This window comes from Furipterus horrens, unplaced genomic scaffold (assembly GCF_987537825.1).
Source record: "Furipterus horrens unplaced genomic scaffold, mFurHor1.1.pri manual_scaffold_10, whole genome shotgun sequence".
NCBI lineage: Eukaryota > Metazoa > Chordata > Mammalia > Chiroptera > Furipteridae > Furipterus > Furipterus horrens.
Window position 1 is genome coordinate 43,467,404 of NW_028327180.1, and position 19,751 is coordinate 43,487,154.

General features: G+C 40.2%; 1 protein-coding gene and 1 long non-coding RNA gene across 2 annotated transcripts; one reads left to right on the forward strand and one right to left on the reverse strand.

The window, feature by feature from the left end:
- Positions 1–223: 223 nt before the first annotated feature.
- On the reverse strand, positions 224–19,699 carry LOC149999891 (uncharacterized). Its single transcript, XM_090290192.1, has 5 exons — positions 19,691–19,699; positions 19,542–19,598; positions 3,559–3,685; positions 3,061–3,121; positions 224–2,420 (listed from the first exon to the last, which is right to left on the reverse strand). Exons 1-5 carry the CDS (start codon positions 19,697–19,699, stop codon positions 746–748), a joined length of 1,929 nt encoding a protein of 642 aa, XP_090146318.1. The 3' UTR covers positions 224–745.
- LOC149999892 (uncharacterized) lies at positions 10,547–11,441 on the forward strand. The gene is made up of 2 exons (XR_016513585.1): positions 10,547–10,677; positions 11,231–11,441. It is a non-coding gene; the product is annotated as an uncharacterized LOC149999892 (long non-coding RNA).
- Positions 19,700–19,751: the final 52 nt, after the last annotated feature.

Here is a 19,751-nt window from a genome sequence, read left to right on the forward strand (position 1 = left end):
TGACAGCTGTGGCTGAGGGGAAATCAACTCATCATATACGTTCTGCCATTGACTGTCATTCTTCTAGCTCACCGCCCCTTGGTGTTACCAAGGAGGAATCAACATGAAAATAATAATTTATACAAAACTATCATATACTTGCCACACATAAAAATTTTATTACAATGGTTTCTTAGTGTGGAAAGTGAAAAAGCCTCCTATACCCTTGCTCCCTATGCCCTTCACACCAGAAGAAGTTTTCTCAGTAAGAAAGGTAGAATATACACATAATGGACTAAAGATATCCAGGAACGGTCACAAAACCAGTAGGAAAATCCCAACAAAAACCAAACTTTGATGTTTCAATGTCCCTTAACACACAACAAATAGGACATTATCAAAAAGTTAAACCCAATTGTATATTGGAAATACACTTCAATTCACCTGTGAATCCAACAGGTTTCAAAATGGAAATATAAAATACTACTCACTGACTTAAAGAAGAAACACTACCTATAATCTTATATATTATTTATTGTTGAATGACTCACAGAATTATCTGAATATTCAGTTCTGAAAATAATTAGTAGAAACCCACAGCCCAACACTGCACTTTAAGGAGGCTTGATAAACACAATATACTTACATTTATAACTTTTTCATGTTGAAAATTTTCTAGAACATTACACGTGAATTTCTGTCAAGCTTTCTTATGTTACTCACATTTATATCTTTTTCATTTTTTTTTCACATGTAAGAATGTGGATCAGACTTTCCTATGCTGTTTACATTCAAGAGAACATATCCTGTGAGTCTTTTTATGCCTTCGGAAGGAACTGGGATAACTGAAGGATTTTCCACATTCTTCACATTCATATGGTTTCTCTCCAGTGTGACTTCTTTCATGTACTTGGAAACCTAGCTGAGAAGAAAAAGCTTTACCACATTGCTTGCATTCATAGGGTTTCTCTCCAGTATGACTTCTTTCGTGTATTTTTAAGTAACTGTAATCTCTGAAGGTTTTACCACATTGATTACATTCACAGGGTTTCTCTCCAGTGTGAGTCATTTCATGCCTGCGTAATGTACTGGGAAAATAAAATGCTGACCCACACTCCTTACACTGATAAGATCTATTTACGTTATGTACTCGCATGTGTGCTTGAACACGTGATGGATAAATGAAGGCTTTCCCACATACCTTGCACTGATAAGGTCTATATCCAGCATGTATTTTCATGTGTGACCGGAATCCAGATGGATTCCTGAATGCCTTCCCACATTGCTTACATTCGTAGGGTTTCTCTCCTGTGTGCAGTCTGTTGTGTATCTTCAAGGCTTTGTTACTGCCTAGGGCTTTCCCACATTCCTTGCATTCATAGGGTTTCTCTCCAGTGTGAGTTCCTCTGTGTAATTTTAAGTGATCATAATAACCAAAAGCTTTACCACATTTACATGCATATGGTTTCTCTTTCCTGTGATTTCTTTCATGTAATTGGAAACCTCGATGACAATTGAAACCTTTACCACATTGCTTACACTCATAAGGTTTCTCTCCCTTGTGATTTCTTACATGTATTTCAAAACCTTGATGAGAACTGAAAGCTTGACCACATTTCTTGCATTCATATGGTTTCTTTCCTTTGTGAAATCTTTCATGTACTTGAAAACCTCGGTGAGAATTGAAAATTTTATCACATTGCTTACATTCGTAGAGTTTCTCTCCTGTGTGAATTTTTTCATGTGCTTGAAAAGTATGATGATATCTAAAGACTTTTCCACATTGTTTACATTCATAGGGATTCGCTCCTTGGTGATATCTTTGATGTGCTTGGAAACCTCGCTGAGACTTGAAAGCTTTACCACATTGCTTGCATTCATAGGATTTCTCTCCTGTGTGGCTCTTTTCATGCGATTGAAAAGCACGATGATATCTAAAGACTTTTCCACATTCTTTACATTTATAAGGTCCATATCCATTGTGCATTGCCATGTGTCTTCGAAAGCTTGTAAGCCACATGAAAGATTTCCCACATTCCTCACATTCATATTGTTTTTCTCCCGTGTGAATCCTTTCATGTATTTGCAAAAATGCGCGAAAACGGAAGGCTTTCCCACACTCCTTACAATGATAGCTTTTCTCTTCAGTGTGCATTCTTTGATGTATTTTAAATAAACTTGAAAAAATAAAAGCTTTCCCACAAAGCTTACATTTATATGGCCTCTCTCCATATTTCAGATACTCATATGGTTTGTGTCCAGTGTATCTGATGTGCCAATTAAGGGAAAGATGATGCATGAAGACTTTTCCACACGTATCACATTCATGTGGTTTTATTCCAGTGGTTTTCTTGTTCAGACTAAGATTTGAGATAAGGCTGAAATTTTCTCCACATTGACTACCCTCTTCACTTTCAGAGAGTCTTTCTACCATTTGACTTCTGTAAAAAATGAGAAGCATATTATAAATAATTTTTTAAATAATATTTTTCAAAATATTTATTAGGATTTTAGGAAAAGTGTAAGTTTCCTGCCTTGTCTGAGTTCTCTGAAGTTGAATATACTAAATGCTCTCCAGGAGGACTTCACCCTTATAATTATCAAAACAGTTATATTCATATATAAAGCTTATTAATACAGTTTCCAAGTAAGCTATTTTGCAAACACTGAATATTTACATCACATATAAAGAAAGTATTTCTGGTAAAAAATTCTTAATAATTAAATTTGGCCCTGGCCAGGTGGCTCAGTTGGTTGGAACATCATCCCATACACCAAAAGGTTGTGGGTTAGGTCCCTGGTCAGGGTACATACCTCGGTGGTAGTTTCGATCTCCAGTCAGGATGTATATGGGAGGCAACCAATGAATGTTTCTCTCTCACATCAATCAATCTCTCTCTCTCTCTCTCTCTCTCCCCCTCTCACTTTAAAATCAATCAACATATCCTCAGGTGAGGATTTAAAAAAAAAAAAGAATAACTAAATTTAAAGCAAGAGTTATTTTGTTTTCTTAAAAAAAAAATTCATAACATACCAGGATTCTCACATGAGACATGACTTTCTACTGTGACTGTAACTCACCTTAGTTTTTCTTCCTGGTTTTTATACTGATCTTCAATGTCATGCTCTTCCCATTTTTTGCCTAAAATGTAGACCCAGAAGAATGATTACAAATATTAAAAGCTGTTTAAAAAATGTTAGATTCTGGCCTGGCTAGTGTGGCTCAGTGGATTGAGTGCCAGCCTGTGAACCAAACGGTTGCTAGCTCGGTTCCTGGCCAACAAACATGTCTGGGTTGGAGACCAGGTCCCCAGTTGGGGGCATGTGGGAGGCAACCAGTCGATGTGTCTCTCACACATCGATGTTTCTCTCCCTCTCTTTCTCCCTCCCCTTCCATCTCTCTAAAAATTAATAAATAAATCTTTTAAAAAACTGTTAGATTCTATATTCATTGTTAGCTGTGACCATGCCTAGTTTATTTACCAATGTCCTTTTCCACATTCCACATCTTGGAAAAAAAATGATGAGCAAAAAATACTTGTGGTCTAATTGATCAAGTCAAGGAAAAGTCATCCTTACCTATTGAGTCCAGGTTCTTGAAAGTTTCCTGCATCACATCTCTAAACAATTTCTTCTGTAGTGGATCCAGTAGAGCCCACTCCTCCAGGGTAAAGTTCACAGCCACGTCTTCAATGGCCACAACATCCTAAAACATCCCAAATATGTTTACAACAGGATGCGTGAGACTGACTATACATGACATCTAGATTCAATTTATATGAAGCTTATGTATGATTCTGTCATCTCCAAACACTTACGCTATGACTTGATCATCAGAAATTTACTCTCTAGCCACACTTACTTCCTTATAAATTTAATAGCATGATGAACACATGGAAATAAATTATACACTTTTATTGTGATCACATTACATCTTATTTTTCTCTAATGGCAGGGTACAGAGCATGTTGAGAAGTGACAGACATGCTATATAAATAAAAAAAATATTATTTGAAGACCACTGTGAGAAAAACCTCTTTCATCTCCTTCCTTATTACCCATCATTTACAGCCCTGCATGAGGCAGAGGGTCCAATCTACATTAAAGTTTAATGAATTAAAAAATGGAAGCCTTTTATTTTATTCTCATCACCAAACATGACAATCCAAGAGATCAGTTGGATCCAACTTTTATTAAGGTCCAGCTGGCCATTATCATCCTTAAAGTACTCCAGGTCTCTAGAAGTAGTCAGACACAGCTGGAAAAATTGAAATATTTCTAAGAAAAAGTATTGTTTTTGCCTTGTGTAATCTTTACTACAGACTCAGTTCTGCTTTCTCTCTCAGTCCAATTTAATGGGCTAGAAAGTTAATTGAAACTTTGAGTTCAGACACTAGAGAAAAGGCACATAACAAGTTAGACCACAAAATCCCTATATTCATGCCTCAGGGTTGCTTGGAGACAATTTTTGGCAGACATATGCACACACAGTAACATATATGCCAGAAATGTTCTTTATGGCAGAAACAGAACACTGCTAAGCACCTTCTTGACCTTGAGGAACAGATGACTGAGAGTTGCCAATTGCAACTGTGTTCAGTGAAATCCACAAAGGTTTGATGGTGAATTTGCTGGTGAGTATAACATACATTGAAGGATTCAGCAGTGCTTTCATTCAAAAGAACATATGATCTCCATTTTTAAATTGCAGGAGTAAATGTTTCCTGACCTGCCACCCAAGAGGCTGCACTCCCACGTTCTCTAATTCCCAAGCTCCCACGTGCAGTAAGGCAGCATGATACCTTGAGCCCTGAGCATATGCTGAATCTCTAAGGTGATGATGCCACACACGGCCAAAAGTTATGAAGGGTTTATTACTTCCATAATTGAGGTGTATTGGGAAAACAAGGCAGGCCTCTCCACAGTCACGAAATGTCTTGAAAGAGCAAGAAGAGATGTCTGGACTTTTTATAAAGTTGAGGTTAGTGGGGAGGTTAGTTATGGTTCACATGCAAGATCAGGACCTTAGAGGACTGAATCTCCTGCCACCTTTAAAGGAAGGAGCACCAACGCACTCTTATCACTTTGTGTAGATGTGGGTCAAAGAGGAATAGGGAGGGATGAGACCGACAAGTTGTCAACTGTCAGTCATCATCAACTGGAGTCCGACAATTCCAGTTTCTGATTGGACTGGGACTTGGAAGCCATCATTACTGACCTCATAGAAAAAATCTGAAATGAACAACTTTTCTTAGATCCACCAGAGGACTGAGGTCACAATCAAACCACTCTCTACAACATTGCCAAACAGAAAGTAAAACAACATATTAAATCAGACTTCTCAGAAACCATGTAAACAAAAAAAGAATGGAGTAAAATGTTTGAAGTGTGAAAGAAAAAAAACTCTCCTAGTCTGGAAAACCAAAAACTGGTCCATTAAAAAAATTAATAAAATTGATAAACATCTAGTCAAGATAATTGAGAAAAGAGAAAAAAAATCAAAATTAGTAGTATCACAAATAAAAGGACAACATGTATTTATGCTAATAATCTGGTAATACAGGGAGAATTCTCTCTTCTTGAGAAAGAACATTATGATACCTATTGCTAACATTATACTTAATCATGAGAAACCAAATGCTTTTCTGGTAAGATGGGGAGAAAGGCAAGGGTTCCTCTCACCAATCCTATTCAACACTGTACTGGAAGCCCTAGCCATGTAATAAGAAAAGAATATAAAAAGTACAGATTGGCAAGCAAAAAACAAAAATGTCTTTGTTCCATATGACATGACTGTCTAGGTAAACTATCTGAAAACCCCCCACAATAACAGAGATGATGGCTGAAATAGCCAGGTTGAAGGATACACAGTCAACTGGTTCCCTATAGATGTACAAATATAGTCAACTGGCCTTTGGCAAATTAGTAAAGGCAAGTATAAGAAAAAAGAAAGCCTTTTATTAAACAAAGCATGCTGGAAATAGTAGAAGTACAACACACACACACATACACACATGAAAAATGAACGTAGACGCAGAACTTAAACTTTGAACAGAATTAACTCAAAGTAGATCATACATCCAAATGTAAAACGCAAAAGTAAAAACTATTACTAGAATGTAACATATGAGAAAATCTAGGCGACCTTGTGTTTAGTAATAAATTTTTAAATAAGACACTAAAAAACGTTTACCTTCATTAAAATGAAAAACTCCTGTGTGTGAAGAGTGTTAAGAGAATAAAAAGACAAGTCACAGAGTAGAAGAAAAGCTTTTGTAAAATACTTATCTAATAAATGATGGGTATCCAAAATATTCAAATAACTCTTAAAACTTAACTATGAGAACACAAATAGCCAATTAAAAATGGACAAAAGACCCTGGCTGGGTAGCTCAGTTGGTTAGAGCACCTTCCACATATGCCAAGGTTGTGGGTTCAATTCTCTGATCAGGACACATTCAAGAATCAACTAAAGAATTCATAAATAAGCAGAGCAACATATCAAGGCTTGTCTGTCTGTCTCTCCAATCGACAAATTTTAAAAAATGGACAATTCACCAAAGAAAAATACAAATGGGATGTAAGCAATATGAAAATATGTTCAACATATGTCACTGGGAGATTACAAATAAAACAATGAGACTTCTGGCCAAGATGGAGGCATAGGTAAACATGCTTCACCATCCTCCACAACCATAAGAAGAAATACAATCACCTCAAAACTAAAAACAACCAGAACTACCAGAAAATCAAACTCCATGGAAGTCCAACAAACAAAGTTATAAAGACAGGTAGGAGGGGCAGAGCCAGGGTGGAGAGGACGCGGTGTGGCAGTGTCGATGACAGCAGCAGCAAGGCAGTGACTGTGGCTGGCTGGTGGAAAGTGCAGTCACACATTATATAAGGTGAGAGGGACACCTGGGGAGCCATCCCAGCCCTAGATGAGACTGCTTAGCTCATGGTTCCAGCACCAGAGAAAATAAAGCCTCATTGCTTCTGACTGTGAAAACAAGTGGAGGTTGGGGCAATTGAAGAAACTGGTGGTCTCTAGAAGGAGGCCATTTGTTTAGGGGGCCCCCATGGTCCTATAACGCCCACAAACTCACCCACTCTGTGAACCACAACCAGGGCAACAGCTGGAGGGGCTCCAGTCCCATATGGGAGGTGGGAGAAGTGCCTGGAAGTGGAGTGAGTGCTGAGCAAGCAGCATTGTTCCCTCTCAGACCCCTCCCCACATACAGTGCAACAATGTGGTAAAACTGATGAATATCTAAGGCTTCACCCCTTACAATGTAACAGGTGCGACAGCTCTACATAAGACACAGAGGCAAACACAGGAGGCTGTCAAGTTGGGAAGACAGAGAAGTATGGCCCAAAAGAGGGAGCAGATCAAGGTTCTAGTGGAAGAACTAAGCAACAAGGAAATAGCCAACCTAACAGATGAAGAGTTCAAAACACTGGTGATAATGATGCTCACAGACTTGACAGACATGTTTGAGTATAGCAAATGCATAAGGGAAGAAGTGAAGGCTATACTAAGTGAAATGAAGGAAAATCCACACAAAAACAATGGTGAAGGGAAGGAAGACAGGGTTCAAACCAATGACTTGGAACATAAGGAAGAAATAAAAAGTCAACCAGTACAGAATGAAGAAACAGAGGCTTAGGAACCTCTGGGACAACTTTAAACTTACCAACATTCAAATCATGAGGGTGCCAGAAGGAGAAGAGGAAGAACAAGAAATTGAAAACTTATGTGAAAAAATAATGAAGAAAAATTTCCCTAATTTGGTGAAGGAAATAGACATACAAGTTTAGGAAGCACAGAGAGTCCCAAACAAGCTAGACTCAAAGAGAACCACACCAAGACACATCATAATTAAAGTGCTTAAAGGTTAAAGATGAAGAGAGAATCTTAAAAGCTGCAAGAGAAAAGAAAAGAGTTATCTACAAAGGGGTGCCTATAAGACTATCAGCTGATTTCTTAAAAGGAACTTTGCAGGCACGAAGGGACTGGCAAGAAGTATCCAAAGTGATTAAAAGCAAGGACCTACAACCAAGATTACTCTATCCAGCAAAGCTATCATTTAGAATGTAAGGGCAGATAAAGTGCTTCCCAGAAAAGGTGAAGCTGAAGGAGTTCATCATCACCAAGCCATTATTATATGAAATGTTAAAGGGATTCATTTAAAAAAAAAAAAAAAAAGATAAAAACTATGAACATTAAAATGACAACAAAAAAACTAAGCAAACAATGAGAATAGGAACAGCATCATCGGTATGGTGATCATTTGGAAGGTTACTGGTGGGGTGGGAGAAGGGGAAGAAATGGGGAAATGGTGCAGGGATTAAGAAGCATAATTGAGAGGTACGAAATAAACAGGGGGATGTTGAGAATAGTATAGGAGAGAGTAAAGCCAAATAACTTATATGCACAACCCATTGACATGAACCAAGGTGGGTGGGATTGCTGGAGGCAAGGGGGATACTGGGTGGAGGGGAGCAAAGGGAAAATAAAATTGGGACAATTGTAACAGCATAAGCAATAAAATATACTTAAAAAAACAATGAGATATCACCACATACTTATTTTCTGGCCTTCTTCACATTGTCTCTCTCATTCAACTACATTATAAAAGCCCAAGTTAATGGAAACTAGAATCAAATGGTGCCACATTCAAGGGAGGAAAGAATTTAATGAAACCCCCCTTAAAAATGAGAATGAAAACAGATAATCATCTTGTTTCCTCACATTTCAGAAGGAAATCTATACTCAGATAGGTGAACATAATTGCTAACTTGGGGTCTAGACGAGCCTGATTGAGACAGAACCGCTGGAGTGGGTCAGTCCCTGGGGAAGGAGGGGAGGGACACCTGAGCAGCCTCAGGAATCAACAGGGCGCTCCACACACCCTGCCCTCTCCTGCAAGCATGGAGGTGCTCCCTCCCCCAGGGTTCCATTCTCACAGCGAGGCAACTCTCAGCTTGATAGTGTTAAATGTTTTTACCCAAATGAGCTCCCCAATTCATAAACCCTTTGTCTACCTGATTTCAGACTTCTCCATTTGCAAAAAATATACCTTGATCACACCTAAACTGTGGTTGCAAAATCCAAACATAAGGTCTAAAAATGTCTAGACTTAAGAAACAACAACCTCAGAAAGGGGCTTCATCCCCACTCCCCCTCCCTGGGCATGTGCATCCACGGCTTTCCAGGTTTCTGCAGCTTCCTGCAGTTTACCTACTGGCTCCTTTCATGAGCGGTGTGAGCAGGTAAGACGCCAGCAAGGGGGAGGCTCCCCAGGAAGAACAACTAAGCCTTCTAGTACTTCCCTTTGTAGGCTCAAGGCCTTGGCTCTCCACTGGAGAAGCTGGGTACCACCACTGATATTTAAATTACATAAACCCGATGTTTTAACGATCCAGCAAAATCACTCAAACTCAGTGATAACAAGCTAAGGGGGGAACAAAACAGTAACTCCCTTTTCTTAGTTAAACCAGAAAAGCCCAAGTATCTGTTCCATTCAGAAAAAAAGGTGTTAGTTAATTACTATTTTTTGGCAAGACATTGTTTTGTAATTAGTCACACTTGATCACAATAGCTCTGCAAGTCCAACCGCTGGAATTTCACTCGGAAGCATCAAAAAAGTGAAGAACATACCTCAGAAACGTACTACATGCTGAAGTGAAGAAAACAGTGAAACCAGAATTCTTAATAAATAAATTGGTAATACTGGATTTTTTTTCTTCTGAAATCCACCACTCTCTTGCCTCTGAACTATTTTATACTATCTTTCAAGCTCTATTGATTAAATACATTCCATCCTCATTGAAAGAGGAAAACTCAAATCAATAAATCTCACCAGGGTGTCACACCCAGGGAGGAACAGTGCTAACAGGGCAGTTCATCCAGGAAAGATTTTCCACCCAAAGGACTTCCCACAGGATGTCTGTGTCGAGGAAATATCCTGGGGTAGAGGAGCCGGCATTTCCTCTCATGCAAAATAGTCACGGAAGAAAAAGAAATGTGTCTTTGAATATATGAAAGGGTGAAGCGGGAGAGCTTGTATGTATGACCCATGGGCATGGACTTGGGGGGGATTGCTGGGGGAGGGAGGATGCTAGGTGGAGGGGAGCAAAGGGTAAAAAATTGGAACTATTGTAACAATATAATCAATAAAATATACTTTTAAAAATGTGTCTTTAAGAAATAGCCAGTCATAACTATGTGGAAAAAAGGATAAACAAATGAAATATTAGTACTGTTTCTGATTCACCAGGGATAACACTGGATCAGAGAAGGGAAGTGCCATTTGAGAACGAGGGGAGGGATCTGGAAATTTAAGAATTTATTGCCAGCCCCAGATAGCGCTTGGCTGGGGGAACAGTGTTGTGGATTTAATACTCTGCTCCCTCAACATTTGGAAAACTCAGGAAAATACAAGTGTCGATGGGGAGAAGGGAGGGACTCAGGATGCCACAGACCACAGCTCCTCCCACGCACAAACTCCGGAGTGGGACTTATGACTGCCCCCTAATGATCCTCCCCGTCACTGCACCATCTGGGAAGAAGCGGGGCTGCGGGTGCAGAACTGCCAACAAAGCTTCCAGGCCGGGCTGAACTGGTCGCGCAGGGACAGGACGGGACAGGACGCCCGGGGTCCCGGCTGCCCTCTCAGCCCCCAAGCTGCAAGCCAGGTAAGACAGGTCTCTGCGATGGCCCGGGTCACTGAGGTAGACGGACTCGAACCAGACCGCGGGGAGGCGGGTCCCCCAGGCTGTTCCCAGCGGTTCCGACCAGCCCCATGTCTCCCTCAGTCTCCATCTCTGTACCCTGCTCGCACACTCACCATTTCTAGGTTTCTTGGGTCTCTCTGAGTACCGCCTACGGCTCCCACGACCCGTACAGATCACGGCGCCACGGAGGCTGTGGCAGAGCCACCAGACACCGTTTACAGCTGCGGAGCTCTAGATTTTAGAGCGTGGCGAAGGACGAAGGGGCATTATTACGCCTGTGCGGGCCGTTGCCCCACCCTCCTGTCCTAGAGGGGCTCCTGATTGGACAGTTTATAAGGCCCCACCCCCACGCGCCTGAGTGACAACCGCAGGGAGGACCTGTGGCTCTGCTGGAGTAAAGCTGTCAGAGGCCCAGAATCTGTCTGCCCCCTCCCTCCCTATCCTGCCCCACCAACATTTGCTTTAAAGAGAACTTTTTCCGGGCCTGGGGCTTATTTCTTTGTCTTTTCCACAGCTCCGTCGGGAGGCGTGGTCATGACGAATTGCACACAGAATTCCTGATTCAGTTTCAAGATGGAGCAAGTACAGAAAAGGGTGGGGCAGGCCCAGCCACCCTGAAACAAGAGGGTCTGATGTCTCGTAGGGGGTCAAGGATTTGGCGTAAGGCTGCGACCTCACTCATGGAACGGTCACCCTTGTTTAGAAACACAGACAATCTGACTTCACCTTCTGTAACACTGTCTGGCTCGATTTTAGTCTTTGATCCTTGCAAGCCTTGAACTTTCCACCCATCCCTTCCCCAACCCCTCTCATTTGGTCCTTAGGAGAAAGAATCCCAGGACACTTGGCTCTGGTAGGAAGCTGGAACCCCGCTGGGCACAAGGACTCTTCTCAACCTAATCACAAGGTGTGAGATGTGTTTGTTACATTCTCAGGTGTATGTTGGACACTAAAGGAAGTTTATTTTAGGTCAGTTTTTCCCTGTGTCCCTAGAAAACTTCAAAAAGTAAACGGATTTCATATCCTTACCCTTTAATTCCTATTTTCACTGATGTAAGCATAACAATTATAAATTGTCATGTAATTTTGGAATGCACTTGGAAACTTCTTTCTCTCCCAGCTTTATGGAGGTATAATTGACTAATAAAACTGTATTTACAGATTACAACACGATGATTTGATATACATATGCTGCATTGTACAATTTATATAGCTGTCACTCTCTGTCTTCCCATCTTCCTCCTTCAGTCCCCTCCCCTGGACAATAACTATCTTGTCTCCATGGAGTTCCCTATTAGGGTCTTTCATATGCATGGCATAAAAAATATATGGTCTTTGTGATTAACTTCACTCAGCATAATTGTTCCAGGGCATATCCCTGTTGTAGCATGTATCAATACTTCATTTGTTTGTATGTTTGAGGAATATTCCACTGTCAACTGTAAATCAGTATTGACTAGGTGTTTCTGTTACTAGCCCCCTGGGTTCTTGTGATCTCTCAGGATAGAAATCAAAAGAGATCACCAGAAACCAATATACAGTTTTGGCTGGGGATCAAACCGGGGTCTCCTGCATGGCAGTTGACAATTCTACCACTAAACAATCCTGGGTTCTTAAGAAACCCCAAGATAGAAAGTAAGAGAGTTCACCACAAGAATTAGGACTCAGGTGAAGATTTATTAAATAGCTCATACACCAAGGGAGACAACATTTAAAAAGAAAAGAAAATGTTGCTCTCTGGGCAAGAGCCAAGGAAGAGTTTTAAGGAAATTGAGGTGGGAAAAATAATATGTAAATGTGACGTTTAAGTATATAGACTTTGAATGCCTGAACTGCAGTGGAACTACATCCACGTACTTCTTTTGGCATACATATCTCATTAGCATGTTAAATTTTCATCCAGAGGTGTGTTTTTTAGTATTTAAATGAGAGAGGGTCACCAAAAAACAAGGTTTGTTTTTTTTTTGCTTCTAGTGCACATGCATGGCTGAAAGGTACAAAATTTAAACCCATCGAAGTTAATCTTGCAGACAGCAGCATCCTCCAGTCTAGCAGCTAATTGACTTTACAAGGAAGATCTTAGGATTGATTAATAAGTTTTTGGATTCCTGCCAGCTGGCCCTGGGAGTAGCCTGCCTATCTCATTTTGTCACCAAAAAGGATTTATTTGGGTAAAAAAAGAAAGAAATGCAATGCAGTGTGTACAGACATGGCAAGCCACGTGCACATACTGCCCAGCAAGCCAAGATGGAGAAGTAGTTATAGAAAGGAAAAATGAAGTTAAGGGGAGGGATGCAAACATAGAGCTTTGTTGTAAGCATAGAATTCTTCCTGGAGGGTTCTCAGGATGACATAGAGTGCAAGAACTCCTTCCATAAGCCCTGGCTTCTCCCACAGACTCTCCTGACTGACCATGTTCCTTTAAAGTCTCATTTTAATCTTTATCAGTCTTTCCTGTTGATCAAGATCTTTCTCTGAAAACATCACTGATCAACAGGAAGGTTTTCTAACTTCAGCATCCTTTTGTCCCTTAATACCAGGAATTACCTTTTCTATGTGTTGTTTCTCACATTAAATGGAAGGTGTATGGACAAGCAACAGCTTGTGTCCAAGGTTAACAAGCAACAGGTACAGAGCTTAGTAACAAGAAGAATTCAAGACAGAATAAGAACAACAGAGTAAACTTAGTTTGTATGATGAATTTAAATCAGGAGATCAAATCTGTAGGTAATAAAACAAAAGTCACGATTATCTCGAATAGATCAAAGTTTTTTAAAAAACATTTTATTTATTTTTATAGAGAGGGTAAGGGAGAAAGAGAAGGGAGAGAAACATCGATGTGTGAGGTTTGGTTGCCTCTCACATACCCACAGCTGGGGACCTAGCCTTCAACCCAGGCATGTGCCCTGACTGGGAATCCAATCACAGGCCAGCGCTCAATCCACTGAGCCACACCAGCCAGGACTAGATGAAAGTTCTTGATGACATTCAATAACCAGAAAAGTTTCCCCCTTTCAACAATAGATTAAGAAAAGTATGCCCTGGCTGCTGTGGCTCAGTGGATTGAACGTCGGCCTACAAGCCAAGTGTTGCTGGTTCGATTCCCAGTCAGGGCACATTACTAGGTTGCACGTCAGGTCCCCAGTTGGGGGCGCGAGTGAGAGGCAACCACACAGTGATGTTTCTCTCCCTCTCTTTCTCCTTTCCCCTCTCTCTAATAAAATAAAATAAAATAAAGTAAAAGAAAGAAACAAATAAATAAATAATTTAAAAAAAGAAATGTAAACAAGACCATGTTCTTTCCAAGGAAAATAAAAAAATAAAATAAGAATAAATAGTAAAGAAAAAAGGTTTGTACAGGTCTGATCCAGTGTTCAGGGAATTTTGTTTCCTTTAGAGGTCACCTGCTTTAAATTTTGACAGTTTCAGGTCACCATAGTATGTATAGTTCCAGTCAAGGTTTGGTGCCTTCTTTAGGTGTGACATGTATCCAACAGTCTACTCCCTGGAGTTTAGCACCACAGGGTTTAGTTAACAGAATCTAATAGGGGTCCTTCCAACAAGACTGGAGGAAATCTTTTTTTTTTTTTTAAGATTTTATTTATTTATTCTTAGAGAGAGGAAAAGGGAGGGAGAAAGAGAGGGAGAGAAGCATCGATGTGAGAGAGAAACATTGATTAGCTGCCTCTCTCCCCCCTGACTGGGATCAGGCCTGCAACCTAGGCATGTACCCTGACTGGGAATCGAACTAGTGACCTTTCACTTTTTGGGATGATGCCCAACCAACTGAGTCACACCAGTCAGGGCTGGAGGGAATCTTTTTAAGGTATTTTTTTCAGTATACAAAAATCTCTAAGTTGTAGAATGTGGGTTATGAGTTTTTCATTTCCTTGGAGTGCACTGTAAAAAGATTTCATTACTAAAGCATGATTATTTTTCATAGAAGCAATTAAGCCTTTATAGTATGTCTCCCTTTATCAACTGTGGATCAAAAGAAGGAGCCAAATGCATGGGGTGTCCTATAATTATCTTGAAAGATGAGTTTATGAGTTCTAAAGGGGTGGATCTGAGGTTTGTTTTCTTCACTTTTTATTGCCCTGGCTGGTGTGGCTCAGTGGATTTAGTGCTGGCCTGAGAACCAAAGGGTCGTTGGTTCAATTCCCAGTCAGAGCATATGCCTGGGTTGCAGGCCAGGTCCCCAATTGGGGGTGTGTTAGAGGCAACCACACACTGACATTTCTCACTTTCTCTTTCTCCCTCCCCTCTCTCTAAAAATAAATAAATAAAATATTTTAAAAAGATTATATACTTGTGGCCAAGATGGAGGTGTAGGTAGACATGCTTTGCCTCCTTACACAATTATAAGAAGGATTACATCTACCTCAAGATAAAAAACTACCAGAACTACCAGAAAATCGAACTGCATGCAAGTCCAACAAACAAAGATATAAAGAAGTAATACTCATCCAGACAGGTAGGAGGGGCAGAGACAGGGAGCTGAGTTGGAGAGGATGTGGTGTGGTGGCGAGAACACAGGGTGAGGCGAGGACATGGTGTGGAGATATGGTGTGGAGGCAGTGGCAAGTCAGTGGCTGGCTGGCTGGTGGAAAGAGCAGTCACACATTTTAAAATCTGAGAGGGACACCTGGGGAGTGATCCCAGTCTCAGGCCAGACCACACAGTGCACTATTCCAGTGTTAGTAAAATAAAGCCTCATTGCTTCTGGCTGTGAAAACAAGTGGGGACTGGGATGGTGGAAGAAACTGCGCATCTCTCAGGAGAGTCCATTTAAGGGCCCCCATGGTCCTAGAACATAGCAAACCCACCTATGCTGGGAACCACAACCAGCACAACAGCTAGAGGGACTCCAGTCACATACAGGAAGCAGATGAAGTGACTGGAAAAAGAGAGAGTGCCAAGCAAGTGGCATTGTTCCTCTCTGACCCATCCCCCACATACAGTGCCACAAGGCAGTGAAATTGGTCACCCAGCACTGACGAGTACTTAAGGCTCCATCCCCTACAATATAACAGGTGGGGCAGCTCTACCTAAGACACAGAGGCAAACACAGGAGGCTGTCAAGTTGAGAAGAACAGAAAAGTATGGCTCAAAAGAGGGAGAAGATCAAGGCTCCAGAGGGAGAACTAAGTGAGAAGGAAACAGCCATCCTAACAGACACAGAGTTCAAAACACTGATGATAATGATGCTCAGAGACTTCACAGACATGACTGAGTATGGCAAATGCATAAGGGAAGAAGTGAAATGAAAAATCCACATGAAACCAATGGTGAAGGGAAGGAAGGTGGGGTTCAAATAAATGGTTTGGAACGTAAGGAAGAAATAAACAATCAGTACAGAATAAAGAAAAATGGGAAAAAATGAGGAGAGGCTTAGGAACCCCTGCCACAACTTTAAATGTACCAACATCCAAATCATAGGAATGCCAAAAGAAGAGGAATAGCAAGAAATTGAAGACTTATGTTAAAAAAATAATGAAGGAAAACTTCCTTAATTTGGTGAAGGAAATAGATATACAAGTCCAGGAAGCACAGAGCGTCCCAAACAAGCTAGTCACAAAGAGGACCACACCAAGACATACCAGAATTAAAATGCCAGTGGTTAAAGATAAAGAGAGAATCAAAAGCAGCAAGAGAAAAGAAGAAAGTTACTTACAAAGAAGTTTCCATAAGACTATCAGCTGACTTCTCAAAAGAAACTTTGCAGGCAAGAAGTATTCAAAGTAATGAAAAGCAAGGACCTACAACCAAGATTCCTCCATTCACTAAAGGGTCACTGGTTCAATTCCCATTCAGGGCATATGCCTGGGTTGCAGGCCAGGTCCCCATATCATTTAGAATGAAAAGGCAGATAAAGTGCTTTCCAGACAAGGTAAAACTAAAGGAGTTCATCATCACCAAACCCTTATTTTATGAAATGTTAAAGGGACACATTTAAGAAAAAGAGGATCAAAACTATGAACAATTAAAATGACAACAAACTCACAACTATCAACAAATGAATCTAAAAAACAAAAACAAAAACAATCTAAGCAAACAACTAGAACAGTAACAGAACCATAGATATGAAGATCACATAGAGGCCTATCAGTGGGGAAGGGGAAGGGAGTGAATGGGGGAAAAGGTGCAGGAATCAGGAAGCATAACTTATAGGTACAAAATAGGTGGATATTAAGAATAGTTAAGTAAGTGGAGAAGCCAAAGAACTTACATGTACGACCCATGTACATGAACTAGATGGGGAGGGATCGAGGGAGCTTAAGGGAGGTATTGGGTAGAGGGAGGCAAAGGGGAAAAATTGAGACAATTATAATAGTATAATCAATAAAATATACTTAAAAATGAAAAAAATTATATAGGTTTCATGTGTAATATGTCATCTATATATTGTTTGTTCACCACCTCAAGACAAGTCTCCTTCTATCACCATTTATCCCCCCTAGATGAGATTTAAAAGAACCAACAGCAATCCTTTTCACCAAAGTATTTGAAGAGTTACTACAAATTTTGCCAATTGAATTTTAATAACATCATTAGTAGGTTCAATTAAACCTGAGGATTGAAGGTGGTAAAGCACAGTGAAAATGTTGCAGCATCTTACCCACAAGATGGGTTCCTCAATCAATGTGGACTTTCCCAAGTAGAAATAATTTTCTCTAAATAGGATTTCAGCCACTGTAGCGGCATTAACTTGTCTATAGGAAAAAGCTTCAGTCAAGTGAGAAAACTATACATCATAACTAAACATATTTATATCCTTGAATGAAGGAAGTTGTATAAGATCTATTTGCCAAGCCTCAATTGGTCTTTTAGAACATTTAAAGTGAACAGGCTTCGCTGAGTTATACCTCAGACAGGTGGGATTATTACAGGTGGGTGGTTTTCACAGCATTGTTCATATCTTCCCACCATTATTGATAAATGAGTGGAATCATTTTGTTAGTGGACTGTGGTTTGATGCATGCGCAGTAGTCAGGAGTGGAAATTTTAGTTTCTGGTAGGATTGAGTTGTTATTTGGTCTGAACCAAAGTTTTCTCTTTTTATCAAACCAGCAATTGTTGGATTTTCAATCTTGTTTTTCTTTCTCTGAAGCTGATTGTTGGGTTTCTTTGGACAATTTCCCTTCCTTCCTTCCTTCCTTCCTTCCTTCCTTCCTTCCTTCCTTCCTTCCTTTCTTTTCTTTCTTTCTTTTCTTTCTTTCTTTCTTTCTTTCTTTCTTTCTTTCTTTCTTTCTTTCTTTCTTTCTTTCTTTCTTTCTTTCTTTCCTCTCCTTTCCTTCCTTCCTTCCTCTCTTTCTTTCTTTCTTCCTTTCAAGATTTCATTTATTTGTATTTAGAGAGAGGGGAAGGGAGGGAGAGAGAGAGGAAGAGAAACATCAATGAAAGAGAGAAACATCGATGGGTCATCTCTAGTACACTCTCTGACTGGGTACCAAACCCACAACCCAGGCATATGTCCTGAACAGGAATTGAACTGGCGACCTTTTGCTTTGTGGGGTGACCCCCAACCAACTGAGTCACATCAGTTGGGGCTCTGGCCAGTTTTTCTAAATTATGAGCAGCAGAAACATCTCCTTGGCCCATGACAGTGGTTTGACTGCTGCTGATGTCAAGGTCAGCATTCTTAGCAAAAATGTCAATAAGGTTATTTCCTATGGCTTCCAGGGAGTCAAGTTTAGGATGCCTTGGATCTTACTAATAGCTAAAGTATCTCGTAAAAGTATAGCATCCAATAATTCCTAAACATGTGGGCCGTTTTAAGCTTTATTTCCACTAGAAAAAAGGAAATCATGTTATTTTCCTAATATGCCAAAGTCATGAACTACCCCCAAGGTATATCTACTGTTAGTATAAATGCTGGAAGTTTTACCCTTTGCTAAAATTCAAGCCCCAGTAAGGGCATGTTAGTTAGCCTGCTGTGCTGAAGTAGCCAAAGGTAAAGATGCTGCTTTGGTGACTTCAAAAGGAATTAAAATAGCATTACCAACACAGAACTTTTTGTTTTCATTTTAAAAATGTGAACCATCTATAAATCATGAGAAGACAATTTTACCCAGAGGAGTGTCTTGCAAATTGTCACAAGGATTCAGAAAGTGATCTGTCAGTGTCAAGGAGTCATGAGGTGCTTCATCAGTCTCAAAATAGAGAAGAGTAGCTGGATTAAGAGTTATATGAAATGTGATTAGCAGAAGGATTTTATAGAAAATAAGATACTAATTGGAAGATGCTTGGTGTTATGAGAATTCAGGAGAGCTCCTATGGCATGGGGTACAAAGATGGTTAGAATGGAACCTGAAACAATTATTTCTGTAGCCCAACAGGCAGTAGCAGCAATGGCTGTAAGACAAGGTGGGTATCTCTGAGCCACAGGGTCCAGGTGCTGACCATAATATTCTAGTGCTCTACGGTCATCCCCATGTTTTTGGATGAGTAGCCCAAGTGCTTCCTTTTCATGTACAAAAAGTAAAAATGGAATCTGATCATTGGAATGCCCAAGAGCATGGTTTATTAAACTCTTCTTTAAGGCTTCAAAGGCTACATGTCCCATTCGTTATATAAAATTGAGTCTGAATTATCCTTCTTCAGTAAGATTTATGGAGGTTTGGCCACGAGAGAGAGATTTGGCATCCAATTTCAGTGATAGGCAACTAGCCCAGGGAAACCTTACAACTGACATTTAGTTTTGGGCTTTGGGAAACTTAGGACATGATGAAGCCTATCTGGATTCAGATGTATTCCTTGTTCTGATATCAGATGTCACAATATGAAACCTGAGTTCATACAATCTATAATTTTTCTTTAGATACCTTATGTCCCTTTAAGTCCAAAAGTTCTAACAGGTGGATGCTGTCTTCTTGTGAGACCTGAGAAGAGCAAAGAAGCAAATCATCCACATATTGCAACAAGGTAGAACCTCTAGGGAAAATTATATCTTCACATCAGTCATCAGTAACACCTGAGCCATTTCTGTCCAGGTAAATGGTTTTCTTTGCTGGATGAAGGCATAAAGTATTGGC

What these genes read in the sequence shown, in the direction of transcription:
- LOC149999891 (XM_090290192.1), bottom strand. An exon ending in TGGACTTAAAGGGACATAAG is followed by an intron (nt 3,686 to 19,541) that starts GTATCTAAAGAA and finishes GGGATGTTTTAG; the next exon opens with GATGTTGTGGCCATTGAAGA. An exon ending in AACCAGGAAGAAAAACTAAG is followed by an intron (nt 2,421 to 3,060) that starts GTGAGTTACAGT and finishes CATTTTTTACAG; the next exon opens with AAGTCAAATGGTAGAAAGAC.